At 39.2% G+C, this 18,182-nt stretch overlaps 2 protein-coding genes across 2 annotated transcripts in view; both read left to right on the top strand.

Moving 5' to 3' along the window:
* LOC119396849 (uncharacterized) overlaps positions 1-12,863 on the top strand; it is a 30,955-nt gene extending 18,092 nt beyond the window's left edge. Inside the window, exons 18-27 of the mRNA XM_049416644.1 lie at positions 1,230-1,333; positions 1,405-1,513; positions 1,680-1,811; positions 2,700-2,807; positions 5,203-5,341; positions 5,450-5,479; positions 7,239-7,367; positions 8,595-8,815; positions 12,635-12,762; positions 12,857-12,863. Coding sequence (XP_049272601.1) covers positions 1,230-1,333; positions 1,405-1,513; positions 1,680-1,811; positions 2,700-2,807; positions 5,203-5,341; positions 5,450-5,479; positions 7,239-7,367; positions 8,595-8,815; positions 12,635-12,762; positions 12,857-12,863 — 1,107 coding nt within the window. The remainder of the gene's footprint in view (positions 1-1,229; positions 1,334-1,404; positions 1,514-1,679; positions 1,812-2,699; positions 2,808-5,202; positions 5,342-5,449; positions 5,480-7,238; positions 7,368-8,594; positions 8,816-12,634; positions 12,763-12,856) is intronic.
* Positions 7,238-16,820, top strand: LOC125756268 (threonine-rich protein-like). Its single transcript, XM_049416645.1, has 13 exons — positions 7,238-7,367; positions 8,595-8,815; positions 11,111-11,214; positions 11,987-12,098; positions 12,635-12,762; positions 13,671-13,772; positions 14,509-14,644; positions 15,284-15,337; positions 16,023-16,070; positions 16,176-16,229; positions 16,480-16,527; positions 16,633-16,686; positions 16,801-16,820. Exons 7-13 carry the CDS (start codon positions 14,539-14,541, stop codon positions 16,818-16,820), a joined length of 384 nt encoding a protein of 127 aa, XP_049272602.1. The 5' UTR covers positions 7,238-7,367; positions 8,595-8,815; positions 11,111-11,214; positions 11,987-12,098; positions 12,635-12,762; positions 13,671-13,772; positions 14,509-14,538.
* Positions 16,821-18,182: the final 1,362 nt, after the last annotated feature.

Below are 18,182 nucleotides of genomic sequence, written 5' to 3' on the forward strand. Positions count from 1 at the left end.
TTTACACTATATCGCGTATTTATGTGCATGCAAACCTGGGAGTGTTTGCACCGCTCGTGGCCATGACAGTAAATGTCGAACACTTTTTTAGGAGCGAAGCTCCTTAGCTCACACCCCGCTGTCGCCGTTGAAGCTCTCTTCTCTTAAGCATTGCTTCGGGTTGCAGTGGCCAGTGATTTAAGAGGAAATGTTTAGGCCTTGAGTGGTTTGGTTCTAGCGCACCATAAATTCGAGGTTAAAAGAAATAAGCTCTGTACACAACTGGTTATAATGGTCGCCTTCACTTTCACCACCTTTATCGTGGATTGGGAAATGAGAACCATCATTCTAGCGCACTACGGGTGCTTTGTCGAAGGTAGTGGCAGGCACTCTCCCCACCTGGTGCCAGTGCAAAAAGACAATGAGCGCGCACGGCGTACCATATTAACAAAAATGGAGCGAAGTGCATCATCCAGCTTTCTATCTCATTAAGCGATAAAGAAATTGAATTCTTGAATGTCACGCACAGGCGGTAAATAGGTTGGGGTACCTCTCGTGTTCTTCTCTTTTGCTCGTAATCAATTTTCTTTGCGCATGCGAGTGCATGTTTACGCCTGTATTGTTTGCAATAAACCTTCAGTTGAGAGTCAGCGCTGTCCGTGCATGCTTCTTCGTCTTTCGTCTTGTATTCTGCGCTGTACGATTCACTTCGTTATGAATCAAGACCAACTAGCCTGGCTGTCCGTTCTGCGTTACTTTTTTCCCACATTTATCATAATTACTACAATACAGTTAAAACTGTACAATTAACATCCCCTATACCTTCCTTGGTTTTAATATCTGTTGTTTTACTACATACAGTTCTTTTTCCAGATTTTTATGATATGCCGATTTATTTTCTAATTTCCTCAGTTGAGGAAAAATAATGCTCTCTAAAAGGTGCATCAAATGTTTCCTATTTTAAAAACTATGTATTTTACTAGAAAAATAATTGCATATTTGAAATCAGCACAGAAATATACATAAGCTCAGCAAGTTTTATCAAACTCTATCGAGAATTTTTTTTTTTAATTTTAAAGTGCAGTATACCGTACTTAAAGGGCATGCCTACATCCTATATGTAGTTGTACGTTACCTGCAAAATTGTTACTTTGACATGTGCTATGAAGCATACGAAATTGAAGTGATGAAGCAGAAACCAGCTAAGTGCAGATGCCGGTTAAGCTGATGATGGACATACTGCATTGCAGGACATTCGAAGCTACCTTCACACAAAGATGCGTTTGAAACTATATCTTGCTGTCCAGACTGTGGGATATAACACAAGCTTTCATCCACTGCTCAAGTTGAAAAGGTATGTCAATGTTTCTTTCCCAGTGATCATCAAATAACTAAGTAACTTGCTGAAAAACTTTTTTTTTTCAGCTCATGTGACCAGCTAATACTATACACCAATCCTTTTGTACCTTCTCCTCACTGCAAAATAATGCCAATCATCTATCAAGATCTGGATGTACTAGACAAGACAATCTTTGTGAGTGCAATTTTGAACAGTTGCCCAAAATCATACCTTTTTACTAGCTAAGTACATTTTTTTAATATATATTGTGATACTAGAAACATTCAGCGAACTTGAGACTTTGATGCAATACTTTGAAACCAAATGGTGATGGTATTCTTTTTTTCTCTATCTGATATAGAAAAGTGAAAAGAAGGGGGAGTCTGTTCCGTGCATTACACTTAATTTGGCTGTTCGCCGATATCAGCTAGCGGACGGGAAATCAGATTTTAATGAAGACTGTGCCAAGGAATACTGGGAAAAGTATTCAGCAGTAAGTAATGTTTTGTTTAGTTCTGTTTTTGCAGAGCGATAATGTTTTCCACATTCTGAGCATAAACAGTTTCAATTTAATTTGATTTTTATGTAATTTAATTTATCCAGGAATTATTGCAATGTAAAGAGGAAGGGAAAAACAAAAAATAAACACTAAAATCCTACCAGAGCATTTAGAAAAACTGAAGATACAGAAAATTCATAAATCTTACAACTACGGTCATTTTGAAATACAAGTCATTGTTCTACATATGCGTCAAATCAAATGGACTAGGTTAAGGCCTCACAGGATGTGTCAGGGTTTGTAATACTAGTGGTTGATATGGACAGGTGATTCCATTCATTGCATGTTTTCAGAGGGAAGGATTGGGAAAAGGTTAAGGCGTTACTTGGAGGAATATGTACTTCGTTGCAACAATCTAGGTGAGATTCTATGAAAGATGCGGGCTGTATTAAATGAAATCTTGGTACATGATTGTGATTATGTATTTTTTTTTAAAGATGCAGAGGTGAGCTAATTTTCCTGGGCACGGCGGGCGAAGTGAGGATAAGGCTATCTTTCATGACAGTTGCACTGCATGTTCGATGCATTTTTTCATTCTAGTGTGCCTGATTCCTTGAGGTAAAATGTAAAACAGATTTATGCAAAGGAGTATCATTTGGACATTAAAAATTTTTTTTATTAGTTGAACATTCAAACCGTCCTTGGCAGTCTTCCATGATACCATTTTCTTTCTGACAGGCTATTGCCGACGAAAGTGAACCTTATTAAAAACAACTGCCAGCGAAATTGAACTTCCCAAGTTCGATAATTCTACATGTTCCAGCTTAGGAATGTTTGCATTGCCCTTCTGTATTCCACTGTTTCATTGTTTTTCTCTTGCAGACCTGCCCTGATAAACCTGGTGTGAGGGGATCTACTACAACATCAGCGTACTTGAAGACTAGCGAGAATATGCTTGTTTTTGAAAATGAAGCAAGCATAGAAAAAAAGGTACGGGACTACAAATTTGCTGCCATTAGTCACTGGGCAGCACTTTACAGAGTAATGTCTATTTACCAAGGAATAAGCCTTTGTACCAGTACAGAGGCCTCCAACTAAACAGTTTTGGCCAGACCCAACATTAGGAGCTTCTAAGCTGCATTTACACCAGTGCTATACACGTCACTGCATTCTGTCGTCGTCGTGTCTACCAAACCAAGTAATAAACATCCTCATGTTTTCATGCATAAGATAAAATTTAAGGATTGATGAAAAGGAAAACATCACTTATATCGCTAAACTCTTCCAGCACCTGTTGCTGAAATTGACTGCATCAATTAGCTCAAGCACTAAGAACAGTATTGCCTCATCAGACAGTAATTTTGTGTGCCACAATGCAGGTCACAATAGTGATCTCAGTCTCAAGGTGAAAAAAAAAAGTGATGCTAGGAGCGAGAGAGGGTATAGAAAAGTGTGAAGCGGAGAAGTCTGTACTCCAGCAAGGCATTTTGTTAATTTGCTGGTGCAAATGCTTTTCCACAGCTGATAATGCAAAAAATGGTGGGAGTCCTGCATTGCTCGGTAATGGCTAATTTGCTGTACTGCTTTTAACAGATTTCATGAAACCGATCTCTTCGATACTCGTGTGTAGCTAGTTTTAATGCACTGTGCAAGTTTGTTGGGTATATGATATGATATGGCCTTAAAAAAATATATTGTAGCTTTTCCAAATTAAGAGAGGTGTATATCTCCGAGTATGTGTTTCAGAGCAGGCAAACATTATAATAAACAAAGTGTGCATATTCAAGATACAGAGGTCTGCTCTTTAATAGCTCTTACAGCTTCGAATGAGGAAGAACCAGGGCATTGGCTGCATTATTTGTATTTAAGTTGTTGTGCTATGCAAATTGTACATTTACCACACATACCACAACCAACTGCCAGTTTCCCACAAGAAATGAACGAGAAATACCAATTTCCTGTGCAATTCTTTACATCACATTTATGCTTATTCAGTTGTAATAAACTTAGTATAAGTTTGTTTGCAATCCTTGTATAACTGCTGATTAATACTGTTACTTATTAGACCGTGCCCACCTGTGCAACTAGGCTGCTGTCATCTGCTGAGAGCATAGGTTGGCAAAAAAGTTTGAGCTCACTGAGACTCACTCAACAAATATATTCTGCTCTGCGGGCTCACTCAGACTCGGACTCACCAAAATTTTCCTCAACTGGACTCACTCGGACTCAGACTCGCTAAACTTTTTCTCAACTGGACTCACTCGGACTCAAGCTCACCAACATATTACTCAGCCGGACTCACTCAGATTCACGGCTTGATTTGAGTCTGAGTGCGCCTGAGTGAGTCGACTCATGAGTCTGTGAGCGTAAAACTTCCTTTCTTCGTTCTTGGTGTCAATGCTCTTTAATGCCAATATCCCACATAATCGGTGCTCTACAATAAGCCTTTTGATCTTATACCTTCTCATACGAGTTATCAGTAATACAGTAATCCAGTAAGAACATTTTTATGAAATACCCGACTCACACGAGATATTTTTATCAAGTACTTTCCGTGAAAGAGTTTGCCAGGAGAGGTCATGGCACCCCTCCCAATTCACGTCTCTGATCAATAAATATTGGGGTGGCGTGTGAACGTGGGTGCGTTGAGGTATATGTGAATAAAATTGAGTATAAATGTAAGGTGATATAACGCTGACAGTAATGCTGAAGATGAGTAGATAGGGCCATAGGTCGGCAGTAAAAGATGGAGCTCACTCAGAATCACTCAAGAAATATATTTTGTGCTTAGGGCTCACTCGGAATCAGACTCACCATTATTTTCCTCAATCGGACTCGCACAGACTCACTAAAAATTTCCTCGACGGGGCTCGCTCGGACACAAACTCACCAAAATATTACTCACCAGGACTCACTCAGACTCACTCACGGGCCGATCTGAGTCTGAGTGAGTCGTCTCATGAGTGAGTTTGCCGACCTATGGCTGAGAGTGATGGCACAGGTCCATTGTCCAGCCACTACAATCGCATGTCATTATTCACTAGTGCATCATTGCAAAGAAACTGCGGGCTGTGATTTGAGCACCATAGGTCACAAAGTGACCTTGGTGAAGCCCAAATGGTAAAACTCTAGGTTAATTCTGTCTTTCCTATAGTCGAACGTAGGCATAGCTTGACCACGTGGATATCGTAATTCTGCGCAGATGTTTACAAGAGTGCAATGCATCTTTGTTACAGAATACCAAATGTGCATTACTTCACTTGTGGCTGCTCCTTATGGGAGAGGGCAGTCCAGTTCTCCATTTAGCCTTTCTTCTAATTTTGTGGCTGGATTGTTGTGTTGTCTATAGTTCACATTTGACTAAGCATGTGATGTTTCTTTCTAGCTTTCTAAGCTCATGCAAATCAACCCTAGCATATGTGTGATGGCCACTGCTATTGAAAAGGAGGACTGGAATCACGAGTGCTCTGCTCGCCCAGTTGCGGCCTCCAGGATGCTTGCTATTGCCAAGTATGGAGGTTCAGGTAAGGTCTGCGTTGTCATTATAAGACTTCTACACCTCACTGACAAGACTCTTTTGTACCTACCTTTCTTTTTTACCACCCTTTTTACTTCACATTCTCTTTTTACAGAGACTTTGCCCCCTCCTTCGCAGACAAACGGTAAGCTTGGAGAAGGAGTTAGTGAAACTTTGCAGATTTTGCCAATAAAAGTAAATGACCCATTTATACAGTTATCACTGTATGCTTTTTTTGCTGGAGCTCGTTACCTCACCATTGGAAGCATTGAGGTAGTTTTGGCCACCAAAGCAGTACTGGTTACAGCAGCACCAGGCCACCTTTTTCTTTTTTCTTCTTCTTCTTCTTTTTTGTTCTTTTTTTTTTACAGTCGTTATGTTTATTCCACTCTGCAACAGATACGAACCAGAAAAATTTTTAAATAAGCAACCAGCTTGTGCAAAAAGCTTAAAATAATAGATCTTAACCACGTGAAGCTTCAGTGCCAACACTGTACAAACAGAATTAAGCCTTGTCATGTGTCATGTATCGGTTTTTTTTTTCTTTTTTTTTGCAAGCCCTTCATGATCCTGCCTCCATGTATTTTCTTTAATGAGGGCCACATTTATTTTATTTCGTTATTCCATGAAAGAGAAAAATGATTGTTGCAGTATTACATGATGTAGAAGCGCCATTTTCAGCTCAGTGTGTGTCCTTTATGTTCTTGTATATTTCCATTGTTAATAAGAATAAGCCCTTATGGGTTTGAAACAGCACGAAAAAAACAAGGGCACAGAAAGGAGCAGACAGGACCAGGCGCTGAACTACCAACAATGCTTTTTATTTGTGCGAACACGAATAAATAGGCTTTTCACGTGAGAGGGAAAAAAGGCATGACCCTACCTTATACAAATAAAAAGCATTGTTGGTAGTTCAGCACCTGGTCCTGTCTGCTCCTTTCTGTGTCCTCATTTTTTTCGTGCTGTTTCAAACCCATGAAGCCTTAGCAACAAGCTCAGACCCATACTTTTTTAAAGAATAAGCCATATTTTTTGAGGAATTGCACAAATATTCCCGATGCTGTTCCTTCCAAAGCCTCTAGGTCTTGAGTTTTGTGTTAAGTTGCTTTATGCACTTTTGTACTTGATGACACCAAACCACGCGTTGATATTTATGGCAATATTATCACACGAATAAATGGCACAAGGTTGCCATTGTGGGTCAACATTTTCTTGTTTATAGTGTCATGTTGGTAACGAAAATAGCTAGGAAAAATGAAATATACATAATACTGATACTAAATGTAAGCCTGCAGAAAATGATGGCAAATGGCAAACTCATTACCTTGAAAGGAACGAAGGCCAAGTTCCATCACAGCTTTCAACGTGGGCCATCTCTGAAAAAAAAAAAGGCACACACAAAATTGTCCTTCTAAATGAGTGGAGAGGTCTTCCATAGTGAAGAATTAAGAGGTCTGCCAGGTTGCACGTTTGAAGTGTAAAATTCAAATAGAGGTATGTAGGTGATTCCAAAAGTTAATTCATATTTCCAGAAACTATTATTTGTATGTTTCCTCCTACAGTGTCCGACATCCGCACCCAGTATGCACTTTATCAATATAGGTGAACTTTTTCTAGCATTCATACTTAACAGCTGATACACCGATAGTCTCCTCATGCCAGAGTAATAGAATACATTTTCCATGTCTTCATGTCAAGTTTTCATTGTCTACCTGACAGTCCAATGCACTTTACATATTCTTAATAGAACCACACAATATAAAGAATACCATAAAGCACATAAAAGCTGTTGAGATGCAGCATGTGCAAGAATGTTTTAGTGAGTAGGCTTCTTTTGTATAATTAAAGCTTGGCATATACATCTTCTTGTTTAAACATCTGAACTGTGCGTCCTTGTTTTGCAGGTGTCCTAATATGTGTGGTGGAAAAGACAACACTTATCGTGATGTTGCCTGGAGGCCTGTGCACTCACCTAGTGTACTCGAGTGTACATTACCGTCTTGGCTCTGAACATACTTACATAGCTGACGATGGTAAGCCGGTTGTCTTGTTTAGGTACTCTTGCCATGTAGTAGTTTGACCATGCCTCGATTCTTCAAAGATGCATGGCCAGTCAGAAGCAAAATTTATTTTTGTTGTCTAACATCTTTAGTGTTTTGGTGAACCACGGCTTATTTTGATTCATGTGCATAGTTGTGGGCTTGCTGAAAAAATCACTTCATTTTTTAGTAATTATCAAAAATTAAGCATAAATTGATCTCTTCCTCATTTTGCATGCCATGTGCTACAGCTTCCAGATGAGGACTCAGCGTTAACCTGCAGCTGTTTATAATCTTCATACTCCCACCTCAGCGCATCTCAGTGTGTATCACCGTAATAAGGTGGGAATTTCATGATGTTGCACTAAGCCGTTCATTCATCCTGCATATCGGAAATGGAACCACCTTCCTTTGAGTGTCACAGCCATCACCAATAGCATACTTTTTTCACGAAACATGAGCTAACATTGTATAAATCAGGAGAATCATTGTGTTACCTGAACTTACTGCACTTGTATGTTAGTTTGTTTTGTTAATCATCCTTTAATAACTCTCCCCTTTAAGGCAGTTTGGCTTTGAGTGTACTATGAGTAAATAAGTAAATAAATAAATAAATAAATCTTGTGGGCTAGCCTGACATTAGCAGCTGATATTCACCGAGCTTGATTGAACATTGCAGTAAACATAAATACTGTGATAAAGTCCTTCATCCTACCTGGAACTGTGCTAATGCCGGGAGTGGCAATGCAACTGCTATTATTCCTTATTCAGGCATTACAAAATGAAAGAAAAAGACCGTGAACTATATAATGCCATAATATAGCTCTTTGAAGGTGTATTGGCACAAGTTCGTTTCATTTGAGCCAGGTTTGCAAAACCATGCCTTGCCAAGCTATTGCTGCAAAGAATATTAAGGTGCATGGTGGCTGCACATAGCTTGGCACCACTTACATCAGGTGGCAAGGGTATGCCTCGCCTCGTACATATGATGTAAGCATGATGTAGCGTGCATTGCTGCAAATGCGTCTATGTTGCTTCTAACAGATGACCACACTGTACACCTCTGTATTGGTACCATCAGCTAATCTTGTCTTATGCTATTTATGAAGTCCTGAGGTAAACTAGGGCACTTTGCTGGAGATATTATACTTGATGATGAGTTAAGTTGTGTTGATGAGTTAAGATGATTCGTGTTGAAGAGTGGAATTATTTTTTCTTTAGGTACAGCATTTTATGCAGCTTCCGACCTTGCCATGAAGAGTGGTATGCATTTCCTTAGTGAGATAGACCTGACCAGTTTCTTGAATATTAATGTGGATCACGCTTTTACTGGGTTTCTGACATCAAGCACTAAATGGATCCAGGAAACACATCAGGATGGCCTGGCTTTTATAAATGTTCCCAACAAAACTGACAACGTGAAGTTTGAATCAATAATCAAGGTAAGCTATAAATGCATACCTTTTGGGCGTGAATTATGATGGACTCTTGATGAATGTGTCAGATTTGCAGTAATTTATCCTATAGTGATGGCCACGTAATTGCAAGAAAGTTAATTTTGACATATTGTAGTGGTCCATGAGGATCAGAGTATCATTAAATCCATGTATTGCAGTTTACATTTTTGTGCTAATAATAATTTTTATTTATATATATATTTTTTTTGCTATAAAGTTTTTTTGTGCTATAAAGTTTATCACCAACTCTATGTATATGCACAAGTTATTTGGGGCAAATGATAACAAGCAATGAAAAAAAAATTTTTTCTCATTGCTCTCGTTAGCAGCATGTCGACCATTCTGCAAAATATGGCAGTGCCTTTGGCAAAGTGGAGTGGAAAGGTGGGCTAGTTGGTTTTCACTCATTACAGGAAAAGGTGCAAAAAAGGCCGTTTCACGTCATTTGGCAAAGTGGTTATCTATAAAAGTCCTCAGCACACTGCTAGTTAAATTAATACAAATTCAGTATTGCGGAGGATGAATTCAATTAACATTAAGTGTCCTTTGCTTTAATGAACATTATAACTGTGTCCCAGAATGGTTTTCATTTTGTGGTTTTCTCTGTGCAATGGCACAGCTGTGAGAGTAAATAGTGTAAATAAATCATTTGGGCTAAGAAACTAGTTAAAGTAAATGAACAAATGTCAAGGGCTGACTCATGGCTGCCTTTATTGATAGCATTACCAATGCCGATCACAATGCATGGCCAACACCAACTGACACAGTCGCAACAGGGACCCTCAAGACACTGTGGAGTCATACCACTACGCTCACTGGTGCCAGTGGCTATCTTTTGCCCTACACATGTCCTTGTTCTCACATGTGCCAATTAACAATGTATTGTTATAAAATAGAAGTGTTATTTAAGTTGAAAATACCACTTTATGCTGGTTTATTTCTTGGCTTCTGAAGAATGTTAGATAGGTTTTGCCAAAATTGGTGCATTAAACTATAAAATCATGTTTCTTGTTAACATTTTCATGCCTTCTTTTCTTTAGATTTGTATTCCACACCCTGCATCCAGTGCACCATTGCCCAGGACACTTTCACACCGTGAAAAACAAACAAAGAGCTTTTATTTTTCGAGTATGTTGGTGTGAGCTTAGCACTTAATATTAGAGCTGTGCGAATAGCAAAATTTTGGGCGCGAAGCGAATTTGAATATTGAAGTGTGAGTGCGAATCGAATCGAATATTTTTCAAATATTTATCGAATATTTCTAGAATATTTTTCGAATACTTCGAAGCGAAATTGCGAAAGAAAAAGTTTGAGAGGATTCCTAAGCATATTCTTATAAGATAGCAACATGAAAGTGTTTCTTTTCGCTAGGTTGATGAAGCACTGGCAGGGTGGTGTTTCATAGTTGTCTTATCAAGAATGAGGAAATGTAGAGGCCGAATTCTATTTATGTACATGATTTGGTGCAACCAAGGTGTTGCCGACAACACCTTACACATGATAGGCAAAGATGCAGCCTCTCCTCCTCTCTCAACTTCTGTGGAAGCCCAACTGATGTGGCGGACAAGGGTGTGCTACCTTCAAGTCCGGAGTCCCAAATCTGCCTCGTAGACGTCGATATACAAGAACATCTGAAATTTTGGATGCTAAAAAGTTTCGACTTCCGATTTTTCGGATTTCCTGCCCAAATTTCAGGTCCAAAACAGCATTAATTGAGCCCCTACCTCTGCCACATCTTTCATCTCCATGTTGGAACCAGCGTTTTCTTGAGTTAGTACATTTGCGACCGTAACGGAGATTGAAAGACAGCTTTGTCGCAAGGCCGGGGTGTGGTGAGGTGAAGCATATTGAAAATCTAGGGACCACTTTTAATCGGACGTTGACTGTGTCTTGGCAAAGTTCGACCGTAACGGAGCTTGAAAGGCAGCTTTGCCACAATTCCGGAGTGTAATGAGGTGAAGCATATCGAAAATCTAGGGACTACTTTCAATCGAACGTTGACTGTATTGGCAAAGTTTGACCGTAACGGAGCTTGAAAGGCAGCTTTGCCGCAATATCGGGGTGTGATGAGGTGAAGCATATTGAAAATCTGAAGGGGTCACTTTCAATCTGACGTTGACTGTATTTGTTTTTGGGAAGTTCGTATCGAATCAAATTACAAACACTATTCGAAAGATATTCGAAATTTCGAATATTTGCACACCCCTACTTAATATGTACACCTAGTTTACTTTGTGCTTTTATGCTGTTATTTTGCTCTTATCCCGTATTTCTTTGCAGAAAACATGGGAACATATCTCAACCCATAAATTGAAGCAGATGCTCCTTGTTGGCATAGATTACAGAGATCGAGGTAGCGCTGACCTGGCGAAATCACTTTCTGGGTAAGCACACAGAGGCTGTTAACTGCTGCTGCAAGTGTCTACCGCATCTCGCATCATATTTCTTTCTATGCATCTCCACTGCACTTCCCACTCATCCCATATGGAAGAGGTAATGGTGGGGACCACTCATGTGTGTGAAAACAGTTTGGAAAAAATAAAGCAATAGAAAAAATGGAAACCTTGGCAGAAGGAAACATATTACATGTGGAACTTAGTAGGTGATTTGATGGCATGTGCAGTCACTCCAAGAAAAAAAAAATGAGAAACACTTCTGGTGCAAGGATGTGAGGTGCATGATTACCTCAAAAAGAGGAAGTATTGTTGGCTTGTATGGCTGATTGTTGTAGATCGTTGAAGTATGTAATTTTGTTTCTGGATTTTGGAGGGAAAATAAATATTTTCCTGCTACAGTTTCTTTTCTGAAAAGTTCTATTACAAAAAGCTCACTTTCCAAACAAGCAGTGATGAAATAGTTCTATTTCAATGACCTTTCTGATAAACTTCCTGCGATTTCTTTTTCTAATTCGTCTGTTTGATTTCATCAGAATTTTTATCAAGTTTTAAGTAATCAGCTTTTACGGCACGCATATATTTTTTGAGGTCGGAATCTTGTTCTACCTTTTAATCAAGTGCGTGTTTTGATTCCTCTAAAACTGCGACATTATACTAACCACTAATAGGACTGCATGATGTGTACCCTGGATTGCGTTAATCATGATGCACGTGTTGGGGGGCCTAATATGCATACTGCATGTTTTGTTTTGTTTTGCAGAAAATGCACACTGATGATGTTCATCACACATCCTAGACAAAGTTGTTGTGAAGGGCCTTGCAAAGTGGCATATCCTTCAAGGCCCCAAACGGATGAAGACAGCGCTCTCATGGTACATATTCTGCCTCATATCGATGCTATTCAAGAATGCAAAAGTTACAGTATGGTAAAGCCTATGGCAGCAAACTTGTAAGGCATTGCTCTAGAAGGACACAAGTGCACACATCAGTATAGATCATTATGGCTTTCTTATTGTATACAATATGAGCTAGCCGCTGCAGTGTTACAGTGGTTACTGTGCTCGGCTGCTGACCCAAAGGTCACGGGTTCAATCTTGGCCACGGCGGTCACATTTGGATGGAGGTGAAATGCTAGAGGCCCGTTTACCTAGATTTAGGTGCACATTAAAAAACCCCCGGTGGTTAAAATTTCCAGAGCTCCCCACTACGGCATGTCTCATACTCATATTGTGGTTTTGGCACATGAAACCTCAGAAATTATTGTATTATTATATAATATGAACGTACACTCACATTGGAAAAGTCCTCTTAGAGATGTGAAAATGAATTATCACTGAATAGCAACTGCTTTAGCAATGATTTTTTTTATTCTGTTCCTTTCAATTTTGTGCTGCCTTTGCCATTTCAGCAAAAGGTTGAACTTAACTCTGGCTCGGCAACTACTCCATGTGTATCATTCAACATGGCTGTCAGAGTATTTCACTGGCGTAAACAACACTTCAGTGTCGTCAGGAAGAATGGGCAAGTTACAGCCAGGTAGGTCTCACAACATAAGTATATTTTATTCTGTTATCATGAAATAGTTGCAGGGGCATATAGGTATGGGCTTTTTGTATTTCTGTGTATGCAGCCAATAATCTCTTTATTTCTAACTCCTAACGGCAGTTGACTCTTAATTCAGCTGCTAACTACTACCCACTCATTCTAATGCCACTGGTAAGTAACTGTCATGTAAAATGCACTGTTCAGGGAAGAGGAAAGTTGACAACTGTTACTTAGCTCCGGGGGATACCTGACAATGCAGCTTCATTCAAAATCACTGGAAATCATGATTGAAGAGATGAGACTCACTTGAATAAAGCTTTAGTTTTTTTCATGACCATAAACTTCTAAGAGGTCCATGAAATAGTTTTCAGACATATTTAAGGCTCTTAGATGCTAGGCAAGTGTGTCATGAACATCTAAGTCATATGTTATTGCTATATATGCTGGAGAAAACCTGTAAGTTGTTCCTGAAATCTTCAATACTCTGTGTATTTTGCCATGCAAACAAATGCAACACAAGCTTTTTTTTTTTTTTTTTCGTGCAGCAAACTTCAAGGACATGTGCCTAAAGTTGTGAGAAATGACAAAACAGCGTAGGAAATGCAGATTCATATTTTTGGGAGCAAATAACACAAAAGTATGAAATTGTTTTTAGTATCTCTAGGCATCAGTATTTTTTATGCCTTTGTTGCATACAGTTACGCTTTCCCATATTGAAAAGAATAGTAAATAAGGATGTTCTAATCAACTTCTGATGGTATTAACACATGTACAATGTTGTCATTACCACTGGTTATTTTTTACTATGGTTACATAACAAGGGTGCTAATTATTGTGGCAATGAAGATGCTTTCAATTAGGGTATACCTAAGAGTTTGTTTCACTTGTGGTAATTACAGGTGTGCAGACTAGATGCAGTATCAGAGCAAGAAAAATTCGGCATTTACTCCAGTGATGGAAATGTTTTCACGTTTGAGACCACTGCATCCATCAAAGACCGGGTATGTTCCTCCTATAGTAGATCTCGCTAACTGGTTTGGCAAATTCATAACTGATGCATTGCTCAGAGGCTCCCCATTGTGAGCAGCTCGACTTGATAGCTGTACTTAGTGGACTTTTTAAGGTGCACTGGTGATGAACAGTAGTGTCAAATATATCCGAATGCTGCTTCTTTCCTAGCAATATATGCAGTCTAGAAGGTTTACTTAATTATTGTTCTTTAGAATCTCTACAATGGAGGATTAGGCTCGAGGGTGTGGGCTTGATCCCTGGCCACAGTGGCCACACTTCGATGCAGGCGAAATGCAGAGAACACCAGTGTGCTTACATTTGGGTGAACATCAAGGAATCCCAGGTGGTCGAAATTAATTCGGTGCCCCTCACTGCGGTGTGCCTCTAATATCATATTGTGGTTTTGGCACGTAAAAACCCTAGCAATGCAAATGTTATGAAGAAGTCTTATGAAGAGGTCTATTGTTCCTTATGCAGTCAAATAAGGATATATCGATCTGTCTGCATTGTGGAATATTTTTTCATGTTCAGCTATCGATATCCATGCATTCTGAAACATGTCATGCATAGCTGCCTTGAGTGTAATGCTTTACTGAGCCCTGAATGACATATTCGGGAAAGCAACTATAAGCAGACCAGCATACGTGTAAAAGTACATACACAAAGTAATAAACATGCGAGGTCGCACTTTGTGTTGCGTAGTTATAGGTGCTCCTTTGTGTGCAGATCTCAAAAGTGTCTTCCAAGGTGAAAGCAATGTGTGCAGCTGTCTTCGAACTTGACTTCGAGGACACCAATGGCTCCTGTGCCTCTGACGGTGTTGCCTTTCCTAGGGTGCGATACATTCAACAAGAGATGACTGGTATGTGGAACACCTTTACGTAGTGCAAAATAATGTAACTGTACTACTCTGCCCAGTCATTCTTCTGCCCTGTTAGGTAGTTGTTGGATATTGCCATCACATGATCCTCTGGAGAGAGAGATAAGTTTTCACAGGATTTAGGGCACCTCGTGAAAGTGATTTGCATATTGTGTGTGATTAGTGCATATTTGTGAATGTGATTTGCATATTTTGTGTATATTGAACTTTCGTTTCACCTGCAATGCATGACTTGGATAAAAGATTTGTATGGGATAAAAAATTGTATGATTGGTGTGAATAAAAAGATTGCATGCATGTAGTAAAAATTTTGCATCCACAGCCATTGCATTTTGCTCCATCAGATTAGACTAGTTTATATGAGAGAAACTCTGTAAAACAGCACAAATCCTGGACTAAAGAAAAGCCAGGCTTATAGCCAGAAACATTAGTGCAGCAGTTGACTGTCTCTTGACCTCCTGCCCTGTTTTTTCACTGTTATATTCAGCGCAGTTCATGCACTTCGTTAGATCAATAATCATCTAAGATTAACATGGCTGCAATGCTGGTTATTTCAATTAACTTCTTTTGTGTCTAGTTTACAAAATGAAAATGCATTGTTTTGTTTTTAACATCTTGAAGCTGTGACAAAGATCCCTGACACCACCACTGAGATGGAGCCAACAGCTTCGCAGAGTAAGCTTAATATTCTGTCTTTTTACACTGATACTAATTAGCATAATTCAAGCTCAACCTAGCCACACCAAGCTTCACTTCGATATAGCCAAGTTCTACTGAGTTCAATCAACCTAGCTACAACCATGTTCTGCCTAGCTACAACTAGAATAAGCAGCCCGTAGATCTATGAGAGGTGCAAATGCTTGGTTTCAGCACGAGGGTCTGTCTCTGGAATTTGGACATCTGTGTCCTGTATGTGACTGTCTGTGGTTTAACTCAAACCTCTATGCACTGAGAATCAACGTAGAAACAACCTAGCATCACCTAGCTAAAGCCTAGCAACGACCTATAAGCAACCTAGATCACCTAGCTAAGGCCTAGAAACAACCTAGAAGCAACCAGATTAAGTCTTCAGATTTCGTCCAGTTTCGCTGTTTCAAGCCTTGCGCAGCTTAGTGCAAGCTTCGCCAATTTTTTTACACTGATAATTAACATAATTGCATAATCAAGCTGGCAAAATGAAACTACACCGTGTTGCTATATACTCAAGCTGCTGTAAAGACCTCCGACATGAGCACTGAGATGAAATCAACAGTATCAGAGAGTAAGCTTAATATTCTCGCTTTTTACACTGATACTTTCATAATTGCATAATCAAACTGGCAAAATGAATCTGCTTTTTGTTTTTTTTTATGTCCTCTAGCCGTTACCTCCGACACGAGCACTGAGACAGAACCAACAGTAACGGAGAGTAAGCCTAATATTTTCTCTTTTTACACTGATACTAATAAATTGCATAATTGCGTAACCAATCTGGAAAAGTGAAACTGCATTGCATTGCTTCTATATCCTCAAGCTGCCATAAAGACCACTGACACCAGCACTAAGATCAAACCAACAATAACAGAGAGTAAGTTTAATGTTCTCTCTTTTTACACATATACTAATTATCGTAATTGTGTTATCAAGCTGGAAAAATGAAACTGCATTGCATTGCTTTTTATATCCTCAAGCTGCTCTAAAGACCTCCGACATGAGCACTGAGATGAAATCAACAGTATCAGAGAATAATATTATCGCTTTTTATACTGATACTGTCATAATTGCATAATCAAACTGGCAAAATGAATCTGCTTTTTGTTTTTTTTTATGTCCTCTAGCCGTTACCTCTGACACGAGCACTGAGACAAAGCCAACAGTAACGGAGAGTAAGCCTAATATTTTCTCTTTTTACACTGATACTAATAAATTGCATAATTGCGTAACCAATCTGGAAAAGTGAAACTGCATTGCATTGCTTCTATATCCTCAAGCTGCCATAAAGACCACTGACACCAGCACTAAGATCAAACCAACAATAACAGAGAGTAAGTTTAATGTTCTCTCTTTTTACACATATACTTATTATCGTAATTGTGTTATCAAGCTGGAAAAATGAAACTGCATTGCATTACTTTTTATGTCCTCAAGCTGCTGTAAAGACCTCGGACATGAGCACTGAGATGAAATCAACAGTATCAGAGAATAATATTATCGCTTTTTATACTGATACTGTCATAATTGCATAATCAAACTGGCAAGATGTATCTGCTTTTTGTTTATTTTTATGTCCTCTAGCCGTTACCTCCGACACAAGCACTGCGACAAAACCAACAGTAACGGAAAGTAAGCCTAATATTTTTCTCTTTTTACACTGATACTAATAAATAGCGTAATTGCATAATCAGTCTGGAAAAATGAAACTGCATTGCATTGCTTCTATATCCTCAAGCTGTCATAAAGACCACTGACACCAGCACTAAGGTGAAACCAACAATAACAGAGAGTAAGTTTAATATTCTCTCTTTTTACGCTTATACTAATTATCGTAATTGTGTTATCAAGCTGGAAAAAGGAAACTGCATTGCGTTGCTTTTTATGTCCTCGAGCTGTTACCTCTGACACCACCACTGGGAAGCGTCCGCCATTATCAGAGTAAGATTAAAAAACTTGCAGGACACTTGAGCTTCACCTTCAAGAGTATCTATAACACGATAGCGTAATGAGACCCTCTTCACATTGCCATCTCAATTGCTAGCCTGGCTTCGCTTCTTGGACACTTCAACTGTGTCTCAAGGATACGAACGTCTGTATTCCTGTAAATCGGCCCTTTCCTAGAACTATCCTAGAATGCCAACTGCAAGTACAGTTGCGAAGTGCCCACTATGATATAAATTTTGCTTTTGCGAGCTGGCAAAGTACCCACTACAGCTCCGTAAGGCAACACGCACCGCTGCACAGTGATACTAATTGCAATAAACTCTCAGTAAATGGAAATCTCTTAATTAAATGGAACTGCTGCCTAAACGGAACAAATGTTTCTAATATGATTGGTTTCGTACTCTAAGTCTCTAACCCTGTTGATCTCTCGGTAAACGGAACTCCTGTTAAATGGAACATATTTTCCTGGTCCCTTCAGGTTCCATTTAAAGCAGTGTCTACTGTAGTGCAATTGCAATGAAATGAAACAGAAGTCAGATCTAAGTCGATCATCATTAACCGAGATTTATCACGTGTTTCTTGCCTAGTTTGATTCTTTACGGACTAGTGTAACTCTTAAAGTGACTGCCGAAAAGTGGCTTGTACAAGGTTAATGATATTCTTCAGGTTTTTAGAGGTGTGCAAAAACTAATTTGAAGGGAAGAAGGGAAGATCCAAGGTGTTTGGCTGGTTTGGCTAGTTAAACTTCAAGAAATGGAGTTGCTTGGGCAATTATTGGACAACTTGACTGGAGTCTGACTCATAAAAAAGAAGTAATGTCATCTACTACAAGTGAAACTATCGAAGGTGAAACTTGCCCCACAGAGGTCTTCAACTGAGCATT

This window comes from Rhipicephalus sanguineus, chromosome 6 (genome assembly GCF_013339695.2).
Source record: "Rhipicephalus sanguineus isolate Rsan-2018 chromosome 6, BIME_Rsan_1.4, whole genome shotgun sequence".
In the NCBI taxonomy this organism is placed as follows: domain Eukaryota; kingdom Metazoa; phylum Arthropoda; class Arachnida; order Ixodida; family Ixodidae; genus Rhipicephalus; species Rhipicephalus sanguineus.